We start from the raw sequence: 12885 nt of genomic DNA on the forward strand, positions 1-12885 counted from the left end.
TAGCTGTAGTTTTGAATGAGCATCGTATTAGCCGCCTGAGGCACGCTCTCCCCCGCTCAAGCGCTCCAATAGCTCTCCAATCATCCATGACCGCATCGTACCTGTTGCGTTTGGAAACTTTACTCCACGATTCCAGTATATGCAAAAGACACCGGTACAATGAGCCTTACACGTTCGCTTATCTCGTCGAGGCCCTCCGATTCGGGTCTCCATATTCAACTTCACCCACTGGTCCTCCTCACAATCTCCGATCAGATTACCCGCCATGCAGCACGACAACAACAGGGTCTGCTCATCGGAGCTCTTCTCGGTCAACACAATGGACAAGAGATCTCTATTGAGCATGTTTTCGAATGTCCGGTCACCATGGGGGAGAATGGAGCGGCCATTCTCCCTTCCTCATGGTTCGAGGAGCGGCTGAAGCAGTGTACGTCCCAGCATCTTTCTCAAAGACCGCGCACTCAGATTCCCCGCGAGGCGGTCGCTTGAACTGACAATCCTCACAGTCAAAGATGTTCACAAAGATCCTGCGCTCGAGCTGGTGGGATGGTGGTCAACGACGAGCTCCTCCGGACCTGACCACTCCTTGCTGCCCATTCACCGACAGATCCTCCAGAATTACAATGACTCGGCTATCTTCCTCGCTTTCCACCCCTCAGAGATTCAGTCGAATACACATTCTACAAAACTGCCCTTGACGGTCTATGAGACCGTACTGGAGGGGGATAATGTACCTGATGCAGCAAAGGATATGCAAGTGGATGGAGAGGAGTTCGGCCCCAACATCCGATTCCGCGAGCTACCATATTCTGTGGAGACTGAGGAGGCTGAGATGATCGGTGTGGACACTATTGCTCAGACTGCAGGCACTGCCTCTCGAAGCGAAATGCCCAGTGATGTTGGAAATTCGAGTGCTAGTAATAATGCCCCGACAGACGAGACTAAGAAAAGCTCTCAGGCCGAGTTAACGCAAGAAGAAGAGGAACGTATGTGCCCATATTAACGTTGCATCGTGATCATATGGCGATAATAACGAAGCTGACCCGCTTTTTTATATCAGTGGTCGCAAGCCTTCAAACGCGTCTCAACGCGGTTCGCACACTCGAATCGCGCATCTCCCTCATCAAGTCCTACATCTCCAGCGTTTCCGTCGTCGATTCTACCACAATAGCAGGAACCGACTCAAACAGCCCAAAACTCTCACATCCTCTCCTCCGCAACATCAACTCCCTTATCTCACATCTCTCGATTCTCTCCCCCAGCGATCAAAGCAATTTCTCCACCGAGATTCTTTCCCAAAACAACGACGTGAAGCTGGTCTCCTTGCTCGGTGAGCTGGGCGAGAGTGTTCGAGCCATGCGTGAACTCGGTCGTAAGTCAGCGACTGTGCAAACGGGGCGTCAACTTGGCAATTCACGCAAGCAACCAAATGATGCGGCCTCGAGGAGTTTCGAAGATGAATTCCTTGCTCGCGGGCCCCGGCAGGGCGGAGAGCGCGGGACTATGTACTCTTAGAGGCGGTCTCTAAGATGCTTCTCACAGTGCCCAGGTCCACCATCTTAGGTGATGCAGAGTCTAGGGGCGTGGTATTGAATTTGGCCACGCTTCGGCAGTTGTGTCACCGATTATTAACGAATGGGTAAATGAATTTAAACTTCGTCTTTTGCCCAAAAGTACCTTTTCCCTTTTTAGATGTACACGTAGACCCCTTTGGGAAGATACGTCAGTGACATGTGTTCAAATCGAGGTATGAAATAATGGTAACTAAAAAAAAAAATAACAACGCGGAAAACGCCTAGAGTACAAGTGGGAAACGCCTGAGGAGGCCGCGAAGGCAAACACTGATGTCTCAACAGTCAACATGGTATCAGAATTGGAAGAAACTTGGGTATTCATTTCGACACAAAATTCAACGTACGACAATGACCAGAAAAGAGGCGCAAAGCAAGACAAGGGCATTTCACTGAAGACAGGGCCAGCCGAGGAGGGATACGTGCCATCATGAGGGGAAGGAGACCAGCCATCCTCGATCATCAGATGCTAATGCAATGGGGGAGTCATTAAATCGACAAGACAGCCCAACCTGGAGAGTGGTGTCCACCGAATCATCCACATCATGGATGATGATCTCTCTCGGGGTATGGCGGTGGAGGGTGTGTATCCGGTATAGGCATTGGCACTTGCTCTGTTAGAGGACCGCCCGTCGGGTAAGGTCGAGCATCTGGCTGGTATGCATGATAAGCCGTGTTCTGATGCTCGATATTTTCGTACGGAGAAGCCCCTTCGCGGCCATGGAAGCGACCAGACTGGCCCTGGGAATAGTCATCACTGTCGTCCTCCCAGGGCGAGGGCTCAAGGTGTGAGGTAGAGGGGTTCGACTGCGCGTGAGACAGAAGAACCTCCCCTTCCTCGTCCGATGGATACCGCTTTGTCCGTCCTGCGGGCGTGCCCGCGCCTCCGTATGCGGTGCTCTGTGTCCCGAGCACCGGCTGGGACGGTTGCAAGCCGATAGTCGCCGTATGGGGCTTGTAACTGGGATCCAGCATGCGGTTCTTGCGGCCGACGGCTAACCAACGGAAACTACGTCCAACGGCCTTGAGCAGATCCAGCGGATTCATCGCGTCGGCAAGGCCGCCAAAGCCAAATCTGCCCCCTTGATATGTGGGCTTGCCATTGCCGAAGAAGTCAGTCACCTCAGACGTCTCGGGTCTGATGACATAGGGTTTCCAGGAAAAGGCCCAAAGATGAAGCACGGAGAAAATCGACATCTCGATCAAGATCAGCAACTCTGGGAGACCGTACTTCAGATCCACCGTGGCCACCGTTTTGCTCTCGTTGATTGCCCCCAGAGAGACCAGCAGATTGATGATGATTAATTGCCAGAACGACAGGAAAATGACCAATTTGACGGACAGGATCTTCAAAAATGGGCTATGCTCGGAGATGTCCTCTTTGAGTTGCACGTAGAACTGAATCAGGCAGTACATCGCAATCGAGACGCTGATTGACTCAACAACAATTGTCTATCATCCCGAAGGTTCTTCGTTAGCTGTCTGTTTCTGGCCTTTGACAGCACCAACGATTCTGAGACATACCCAAACGTGTGCGAAGGCCGGGCTCAAGGACTCTTCGCAGTAGCGACCCGTCGCTTGCGTGACAACGGCAAGGATCGTCATCAGCACTCGAATCAAGCAATATTGGAAGACACCGGCCCAAATGACCTGCAAAGGACGAACTGTCAGCCTGAGCCTGGCCATCTGCCAAGCATCACATGTACACAAACACCGAGGGATTTACATTGAACCAAGTCAACCCACTGCGTGGTGTGCGCCACACTCCGCGATGGCCACAGCAGCACTTCCATTTCTGAAACCAGCTTAGCGGCCAGAGCCAGTCCTTAGGCCGAATCCCACGAAAGTATTCCTTTTGGCTGTGTAGATCGGGCGCGATGTAATGGCACATAAGCGAGAAGAAGGCAGCGATACAGAACGCTTCGTAGCAGTTGCCAATCACTTCGAAATATACGGAGTCGTTGTAGAAGAGGATGCTGAGCCAGGCGACGACAGAGTAGACCGGAACCATAAAAAGGATGCGAATCATGCTGACGGAAACAACATAGTGTCAGTACTCTTAGGAATTCTCTCTTTTCATGCACCTCGGAGTTGCTCCGTCCATTCCTCAAAGTCGTTCCTTCATCTCGAGAAAGCAGGACGCCACACTCACTGCCTTTGTTCGATAGGTTTGCTATAATGCGTCGCATGGCTCATAATCAAAAAGATTGAAACAACGCATGCAAATAAACCACATGCCCCGCCCACGATCAGACTAAGCTGATGAAATGTGACACCGCCATCCCAAAGAACCTCTTCTTCGACTGTTGATGCCCCCAAAAGTCAGCTTTCAATCGATCGGCGAAAAGCATGTGACGGCGCGTACAGGCCGAAGGGGGGGGGGGGGGGGGGCTTCAAGGGAGGGACGCACTCGTTCGATGCTCTTCGGTAGTATTACACACCGTCCAGCCCATCTTGGCCGGGATAATGAGCGTGTGAATCGACTCGATCAGACGGACCTCGTAGGCTTGGAGAAAGGAAAGGGGGCAGCCGAAGGGCGGAGACAATGTGCTCGTTGTGAACGTCTTCGGCTTTAATTTTAATTCCTCGCCCTGCGGGTTGCGGGTTGCGGGTCTCCCTCCGCTATATGTCCAGCACGTACTACGTGGTACGTACTCTTTTTGTTCGTGGCGCGCGGTCGCCGACAGGAATGCTACTCGCGGGGAATCAGAACGTGTCAGAATGGACACGACGAAACCAAGAATTTTAATGTGGCGGGAGGGTATGGATTTGGAATTAGGAAAGTGTAAAGTGTAAAGTGTAAAGTGTAAAGTGTAAAATGTAATGTTCTCATCTATGTACCTCTCCCAAGTTCCCAACAATCACTTCACGTAAGCGTGTCGATCCTCATTTGGGACCTGAAGGCGCAGGAACTAGGAAGACGCGCAGGACATAAACACCCAACCCGTGGGAGCAGTCACCAAAAAAAGATCCACGAAGGCTTAGGGGGCGCAGACGTGGCTCATGGAAAAGTTGCGGGTTCCTGGCCGAAACTCTTGGTGTTTCTTGGTCGGATCCAAGCTTTGTGCTTGTCCTGAAAGCTCTACAATACCCATTGCCCAGTGGCTTGGCTTACACAGACTGCCTTGCATTCGATGCCATTCATGTTACGGAGTTGAACATGCACATATTAAGTGTTATATCTTAAAGATGCAGATGCTGTCAGTACTCAGTACTTATGTACAATTGTACATGGTACTACATGGTCGAGTACTGTTTCCCACTCTTCCTAGGCAGGCTCGGCAGAAAGGGACAAGACTTTATCCTCGTATCTCCCAGTGCTCTTCGTACCCAGATCTTCTTTTGGTTGTATCCATACATACAATGCGTCACGCATATATACTACATGTTTCTATGACACAACAGGCATATGGGATAGTGCTTTTGATTCGAGAAGCATCATTCAGCTGACCACAAAAAGCCTTCCCAAGCGCTTGCATTTCTTCTGGGAGGAAATAAGATAAGCCCCAACCCATGAATTCAAAATTCCCGCCATGCATTCGCCTGAATCATCGCCAACCGCCGCCTCCACCGCGCCGGCCCCCTGGGCCTCCACCTCGGCCTCGGCGCTGAGCCCCCGGTCCATATTCCGGACCAACATCCACAAATTGATCCTGCTGTTCAAAAGTGATGCGGCGCATCTCATCGCCGCCCTCGCGGCGAGTTGGCCCTTTCCGAATTAGCTCATCAAATTGGTCCAACCTTTTGTCGGCCACCTCGCGAGGAACACGAAGATAGTAAAGCTTGGGTTTTGTCGTAGTCGACTGGAAGAGCTCGTCTAGGGGCTTGAAGCCTTGTGCCGCTCGTGCTGGCGCGGCGGCAGCCGCTACAGTACGGGAAGGTCGCCGCTCGGATTGAGTCAGAGCGGCACGCGGACCAGAAGGGGGAGCTCGGGCAAACCCAAGTTCCTGTGCTCGTGCTGCATTCATACGTGCATTGGACGATGACCCCGCCTCAACCAAACTTGCGATAGCGCCGTCCTTATTTGCTTCGTAACGAACTTCCCAGCGCGGAGCTGGTCCAGCGCGATCGCGTGCTGCCTCTTCAATTTGAATCCAGTCGGAGATCTGCTCATCGGGAGCAAAATCAACCCACAGACCTTTGCGATTGCGCTCATTCGGCCACACTATACCGTGTAGTGCATTCCGAACACGTGAGGCAGCCGCGATATCTACAAACTGAACAAAGCAGTGTGTTTTGATCGGGTCCAGCCAGAACAACTGGATGATATCAGGGTTATCGGCTTGCTCGGGCATAGATGCCAGACGGACAAGATGATATCGAAGGCTGTTCGGTTGCAAAGGGCGCATGAGCCCATCGATGTAGAGAGAGCGAGTAGCAGGGTGGATGGCAGGTTCCGCGGGCGCGTCTGTCATTTCAACATCTCCTGTGGGAGAAGCAGCCTGAGCGGGCGAGGGGCGCGCAGCCTCGGCTGCGAATAGGCCCCGGAACCGAGCATCCTGCTTGGGTGGAGCTGGGGGATCTTCATGTGTGATGTTCTCTTGAGGCAGCTTGCTTTGCACGACCTCTTTAGGATCTGCTCCGATGGGCAGATCGTCTTTGAGAATCACCCGTGGGCTTTCTTCCTCTGCTCGGACTTTCTTCTGTGCAATGGCTTCGGGCGTTGGTAGCGGGCTTTGGCTCCGACGCTTCCGCTTTCGCTTATCTTCTAGAAGCTCTTCAACTGGTAGCGGCGTAGACAAGCCAGTGTTCTCCCCGGATGTAAGGATAGTTGATGGAGCGATTTCAGTCGAGGCAGCTGGTTCTTTGGTCGCCTGCTCGAGTTCAGGCGGAGTGGTCTGTTCGGTATGGGGAGCGGTGGGTTGATCGGACTCTGGTTGAGGTGATTCGTGCTGCGCAAGTGTCTCGGCTGCCGCATGACCCAGGGTACTCGAAACTTCAGGTGTGGTTGCTGGTTCTCTGGTTGCCTGCTCGATTTCAGGTGCGGTGGTGTGATCCGTGACGGTAGCGGGATGTTCGGCGGACTCTAAGTGGGATGAATTTTGATGCGCAGTTTCCTCAGCTGCTGAGACAGTTGGAGTATTCGAGTTTTCATGGGAGCTCAGCGCAGCTTCAGACTTATGAGGCTTGCTCGGTTCAGTGACTGCCTCATTCTCAGAGACTGGAGCTGGCTGCGTAGGTGTAGATGTCTGTTGAGGTTGTACGGGCTTCTGTGCGGAGGACTCTTTCTGTGTCTCAGAAGCTTCGATGTCTTGTGTGATCGCGGCCTCGTGAACTTGTTCTGTGGGCACAGAGTCGGCAGGAGCGACAGCTGCGTCCGTCGTTTGCGCTTTGGCGTCTTCCTCGGAGAGCTTGTCGATGAATTGCTGTTTGAGACGGAGGCCAGTCTGTGGGATACCACGTCTCTTAAGCTCTGCCTTGAGGTCCGCGACCTTCCATGAAGAGTAATCTGCCATTGTATTGGATCATTGAATGTTGTTGACGGAGAAGGAAACAGAAGCTCGGAGATGGAAACTTTGCGGGAAAGGGAAATCTGGGGACGCGCTCAATTGCGCGCGCCAATGATGTAGGAGCGTAACCGGATCTGGACTAGCCTCGTCGGTCTACATATGGCTGAGCCTAACCTCCATTTGCAATGCAGAAGTCCCGCCAGTAGTAGATACTAGGCGGAGATTCACTTGCATTAGAACATCTATAATCTGAAGAAGTTTTACAATGAGATTTTCCGAGATTACGTCCTCAACTTATGAAAATCAAGTGAGATCATGACAGAAGGCCACGTCGAAGGAACCGTCACTGAGGATTTTGTAGTGCTTGAACAGTGGTCTGCTTCGAGGAGGGAGTCAAGGTACAGGTGACTCTTGAGTCAAGTGATCTCTGTCAATGGCAATGACCACAACCGAGAGAGAATGTCTGTACATACGGTCACATCAATATCTCCAAGCTACACCTACACTCTTCGATATCGCAAATGCTGGCTTCTGTGCTTTGAAAGCTGAAGAGCAAGGGTCGTCATGGCTCGCGCCCTTGAACATGGTTGCAACTATTTTGTCTGGGCGCCTGGGCTACCAGGCCAGGGAGTGGGAACTCGGGGGAGTACTCAAGGAATTTGCAGGATGATATTTGTATTTGTAATAACAGGACCACGGACAACCGTGTTCCATGATGAGTATAAACACAGCGCGGACATATGGATGAGATTTCGAATACCAGGAGTGGCTGCGGGTTGATCCAATACATTCTACGAGCAATGGCACAGACACTATTTTTCACAATGGAAGCGGCGGCTCCCTCGAGGGGCTTTTTGTCATTCAAGACTATTTCTGTGGACCGCCTCGCCATCAAGACCTTAATCCTTTTGAACGCCCTAGAGCACATGGCCTGATTTGGGTATGAGGAGAATAGCCAGCCAGCCTGACATCATAAGTCATGACTTTTTTTAGAAGAAAACATAACACGTAGTGTCACATTTAAGCCTCACGGCTCAGGATGTCGGAGTCACCGGCATCGAGAACAGCCATAGTAGAGCAACGGAAGAGCTTACCGCAAGCGGTACCGAGCTCAATCTGTATGGAGGTAAAAGAAAAACGTTAGTGCTACAGTTCGGCTCTCCGGGATTTCCTCGGGAGGAAATCCCATCGCTGAGCAACTTCACTCTCCGAAGCGGACTTGGCCAGCTTCTTCTCAGAGTAGTGGAGCTGGCTAGCAGCTGCAACGGCTTTTTTTGACCATTGACTTAGTGAGGGGGTTCACGTACGTTGTTACCGTTGAAGTGGTGGACAGGGACCTTGGCGAGCATGGCGTAGTACTCAAGCTCGGACTTGCGCAGAGGAGGGCAGTTACCCGCGATGAGAACCAGCTTGGCCTTGCCGGAGCGGAGGGTCTTCATGGTGGACTTGGAACCCATGGTGACTATAGAAATGTCAATTTTTCAATTCGACGCTGAAGACGCAGAAATAGAAAGTTGGGATTGTGAAAAACTCACCCTTGCCGGACTTCATGACGAGGGCCAGGCGGGAGGCGAGGGTGTCACCGGACTTCTTGGTCTTGGCCATTGTGAATGATTTTGGGGGGTTTGGAGGATTAAGGTGAGGTGTTGTCGTTGGCGTTAAAGATCAGGAAGGAAATGGTGGAGGAATTTTCGACAAAATTGTTTGTGGGTTCCGAGATTCCAGGGCACGTGATGGTGAGTGCCGACATGGTCTTAGTCATCATGCATGTGACATCTCCAGCCTTAGTCACCTTATCAGTAGGCGCCAGGCGGGGAGTGATCTCGTCATTTTGCCGGGATCGCGCTGATTGGGGAAGAGCGGGGTACCTGACTCATTGATACTAGTAGTGACTATTGATCGCTGCAGAAGGGTGAAAGTATAATTATTGACCGTCTCGTTCGCCCCTCCACTGATTTCACTTTTCTCTTCCAGCTCATCTTTCTTTTTCATCATCACCCACCTGGCTCAACCGATTCATTATGGTTGCTGAAATAAGTAGTCCTGCTACAACATTCCGTCAGTATCCCCACCCTTGTATCCTCCGCAATGTTCCTCTGTTCCTTGAATGGCTACTAAATCCCGTAGAGAGAGTCGACTCTCAACCGGAGAATCCCTACGCTGCATTGATTGAGGACCAGTCCATTGCAATCGTCCCGCACTTCACACTTGAGTCCGGTGTCACATTACACAATGTGCCGGTCGCTTACACCACACGTGGTGTTCTTTCCCCCAATGGTGACAATGTGCTGGTGATTTGCCATGCTCTCAGCGGCAGCGCCGATGTCGCTGACTGGTGGGGTCCGCTTTTGGGAGGACCCGGCCAGGCCTTTGATGTATCTCGATTCTTTGTGGTCTGCTTGAACAGTCTCGGCAGTCCCTATGGCAGTGCGAGTGCCGTCACCTACAAAGATGGAAAGTCTGAGAATGGCTACTATGGGCCTGAATTTCCTCTCACCACCGTTCGGGATGACGTGAATCTTCACAAGCTGATCTTAGACGATCTCGGTGTCAAACAGATCGCTGCCGTGGTTGGTGGGTCAATGGGGGGTATGCTCACTTTAGAATGGTCTTTCTTCGGCAAGAACTATGTTCGCGCTATTGTCCCGATCGCAACCTCTGCTCGTCATTCAGCCTGGTGCATCAGCTGGGGCGAAGCGCAAAGGCAGAGCATTTACAGTGATCCCAAGTATGACGACGGTTACTACCCCTTTAACGACCCGCCAGCGACCGGTCTCGGCGCAGCTCGCATGTCCGCGCTACTTACCTATCGAAGCCGGAATTCATTCGAGTCGCGATTTGGACGCAACGTTCCCGACCCAACAAGACGCCAGAATATCAACGGCAAAGACCGGCTGCCCAGTCCGCCAAATGAGCACTGGGCCATCCACAACGATGGCCACCGCGGTGGAACCACCTCTCGCTCGGAGAGTCGACAACAATCGCCTGGGCCTCAAAGCGACGTTCAGTACATGGATCCACAGTTCTCGGGCACAAAGACATTCTCAGCCCCCTTGCCGACTAAGCCTGACGGCCGCCCGCGTCCGCCGACATACTTCTCTGCACAATCGTACCTTCGCTATCAGGGTGACAAATTTGTGAAGCGATTCGATGCGAATTGCTACATTGCGATGACTCGCAAGCTTGATACTCATGACGTGTCTCGGCATCGTGCCAATCCCGATGCAGAGGATCCGGTGCGAGAAGCTCTCTCTCAAATTGAACAGCCCGCTCTTGTCATCGGCATCGAATCTGATGGCCTATTCACATTTGCTGAGCAGCAAGAGATTGCCGCGGGTATCCCTGATTCTCGCTTAGAACGCATTGATAGTCCTGAAGGTCACGATGCCTTTTTGCTTCAGTTCGAGCAGGTCAATCGTCACATTGTGGCTTTCTTCCATGAAGTCCTTCCTGACATCATGAGTCAATCCAATGTCGACGGTGCCGCTGCCGTTGCCAGTGTCACCAAAATGACGAAGAGCAGCACCTTTGGTGAGGCCGAGGTGGAGGACATTACCGCGTGGTAAAGGTCCACACTCCACACTCATCCACATGGCGCAGTCACTTGCAGCCACCTCCCATGATCCTGTTCCAGACAGACGGAACCCCCTTTGATGGAGGCCGTTTCGTTACCATACGAGATGTGCTTCGCATACGGCCGTCCAGTGGGCAGGTACCATGTGATGTACCAGGGGGAAGTTGAGGTTGCCGATCCTTTAATCGTTTCGCTAGCCAGGGAGTTGAGCATTTAACTGCCTCTCTCTCCGGAGTCTCATTGGGTGTCGTGTAGTGATTATCTTACTGTCACACCTAGTTGGGAAGATTGCCAAAGAAGCATCCAACTGCTCTCCATCTGACCTGCCCTCGGGTGGATGTTTCACGTGCAGACAGCCGCCTGAGGGTTCCGATGGGACTAGACGAAGAGTCCATGACTTTTTGCATTCTCTTATTTTCGGGTTGGTCTTTCAACAGGCGCGTATCGCCTATTCATTTCTAGAATGAGGCTAGACCCCTTTCCTCTAGATCAAACAATTATTTCAAGGGTTTTCACGTTGCTCCTCAATTCAACTATCACCAGACTGGCGCAGGATATGTAGAAGATGCTCGTCATATCTCGACTACTTGCGCACTGTAAGGAGATTCTGTGATGCGAGTCGAGACAGCAAACTGCTGTAGTCGTCACTCTAGTGAGTCTATCGTCTATACTCTGATCAATAAGTCATCCCATCCGAGGAACTCGGTGCCGTGCTGAGAGCGAAGCCCCCCAAACATGAGGCTCACGAGTGGAGACACGAGGTGGATCACTCAAATTCAGGCTAGGAAGACACTTCCACTACTGCCGACCGAGCCAGATTGCATCTCGCCCCTTTTATTTGGGGGGCGGCCACTTCAGTGAAAGAGGGTCGATCACGGCTCGGTAAATTGGGTGGCGCTGGGGGCGCTCGATAGATTGCTGATGGATTCTGCAGTCGGAACTTACACCGTGGGCCGGTTGCGAAAATGGTGGGGCGGGCAGCCAGGCACTACCGTAGCTGCTTTGTGACAACCTGAACTTATGGATGCTTCATTGCTTACACTTTACAGTCCCTGAGGACAGGATAGAGGGAGATAGTAGTTTGCGCAGATTTTGACCTGATTACTCGGATCGATTGGGGGATCTATCACATATCCTTTGGATTAGGTACACACCTTGCATGTCTTGAGCAGCCTTGTAACAATTCAAAGTATCCCGTCCAGGACAATCATGATGCGGAATAACCTATACTGCATAACATGGAAGATGCTTGATTTCCGATTTTTATCCCCACGAGATGGCCTAGGGACGGAGTGCAACCACTACGTGAGTACTAGGAGCTCTCGCAAGGAACTGAATGGATGTAATCAGGTGCAGTCGTGCACGGTGCTCGTGGCTGGTATATACTCGTGCCGCATCAATATTGGGTCTTTCCCCGGTGGCTTGAGGATTCCGCGGGGGGGGGGAAGACACGAGCATGTTTCTAGATCTGTCTTTGCGAGTCAGGTGCTGACTGGTAGATGGTATGTCTATTGCAACGCCTCTCAAGGTTCTGTGAGACACGATGGACCAATCTGATCTCTTCCGCCTTGAGGAACTCATTGTTCTTACAGGAGAGCATTGTCATTATTCAGGGCTCGCGAAGGCTGCCGCTTCTCGAGCCGCTGAAACCAGCGAGTCCACGGTTGAGATTCCCGGACATGTCATACAGAGTGAACGACGAAGCAGGCTAGGGCTGAACCAGGCATGCACGACCGCACGGCAAGTGGATAGCATGGACTTGACAGGTCGCAGATTTCCAGGTCCATTTCGATCACGCAGTGATGCACTGTGAGTGTGATATCCTTCTATAGTTGACTCAATACAGTCTGACTGCAGTGGTGGTCCTTCATGCTCTCTCCACGGTAACGCGAGCAACAGTATAGTCACTCGAAAGTATGGACACAGACATGATGGCCTCCTCTGACTGGATGGTCAACTGTGACAAGGGTTCGATGGGGACATGTATGGGTTGCCTTCAGAATCACAGACCCTCCGTCGACTGGCCAATGAAGCATTGCTGCAGAACCGGTATTGAGAGGCTTTCGAGGGTTCTTGGGATGACAAGCTTCCCGTCTGTTCGACATGTCATGACGCCCGCTACGTCGACCCTGTTCGACTCTGAGATGGAACTCCTGACCAGGACACTGTTAGCTGGTCTCAAACAGGCTTGTTCTAGTCCTGTGATTGCGGTTATCCCGTGTGTACCAAGATTCTGACCAGGCTTATCGGTGCATGACTGCATGAGTGAAAAGCGCACACTATGTGACTA

The 12885-nt window shown here is 52.0% G+C and overlaps 5 protein-coding genes across 5 annotated transcripts; 2 read left to right on the forward strand and 3 right to left on the reverse strand.

Moving 5' to 3' along the window:
• Positions 1-159: 159 nt before the first annotated feature.
• Positions 160-1515, forward strand: N7539_000162 (COP9 signalosome complex subunit 6; the record flags this gene model as incomplete). Its single annotated transcript, XM_056929766.1, has 3 exons — positions 160-427; positions 507-986; positions 1061-1515. 3 exons carry the CDS (start codon positions 160-162, stop codon positions 1513-1515), a joined length of 1203 nt encoding a protein of 400 aa, XP_056794059.1.
• A 599-nt stretch (positions 1516-2114) lies between these two features.
• N7539_000163 (OSTA/TMEM184 family protein) lies at positions 2115-4024 on the reverse strand (the record flags this gene model as incomplete). The annotated part of the gene is made up of 5 exons (XM_056929767.1): positions 2115-3023; positions 3096-3221; positions 3298-3601; positions 3724-3874; positions 3982-4024. The coding sequence occupies 5 exons, from the start codon at positions 4022-4024 to the stop codon at positions 2115-2117; spliced, it is 1533 nt and encodes a 510-aa protein (XP_056794060.1).
• A 1095-nt stretch (positions 4025-5119) lies between these two features.
• N7539_000164 (SAP domain protein) lies at positions 5120-7027 on the reverse strand (the record flags this gene model as incomplete). Its single annotated transcript, XM_056929768.1, has 1 exon — positions 5120-7027. The coding sequence occupies one exon, from the start codon at positions 7025-7027 to the stop codon at positions 5120-5122; it is 1908 nt and encodes a 635-aa protein (XP_056794061.1).
• Positions 7028-8041: 1014 nt separating this feature from the next.
• Positions 8042-8626, reverse strand: N7539_000165 (60S ribosomal protein eL30; the record flags this gene model as incomplete). The annotated part of the gene is made up of 3 exons (XM_056929769.1): positions 8042-8137; positions 8329-8483; positions 8557-8626. 3 exons carry the CDS (start codon positions 8624-8626, stop codon positions 8042-8044), a joined length of 321 nt encoding a protein of 106 aa, XP_056794062.1.
• Positions 8627-9042: 416 nt separating this feature from the next.
• On the forward strand, positions 9043-10587 carry met2 (homoserine O-acetyltransferase; the record flags this gene model as incomplete). Its single annotated transcript, XM_056929770.1, has 1 exon — positions 9043-10587. The coding sequence occupies one exon, from the start codon at positions 9043-9045 to the stop codon at positions 10585-10587; it is 1545 nt and encodes a 514-aa protein (XP_056794063.1).
• Positions 10588-12885: the final 2298 nt, after the last annotated feature.

This window comes from Penicillium diatomitis (genome assembly GCF_028827545.1).
Source record: "Penicillium diatomitis strain IBT 30728 chromosome Unknown utg000001l_segment0_segment0, whole genome shotgun sequence".
Taxonomy (NCBI): Eukaryota; Fungi; Ascomycota; class Eurotiomycetes; order Eurotiales; family Aspergillaceae; genus Penicillium; species Penicillium diatomitis.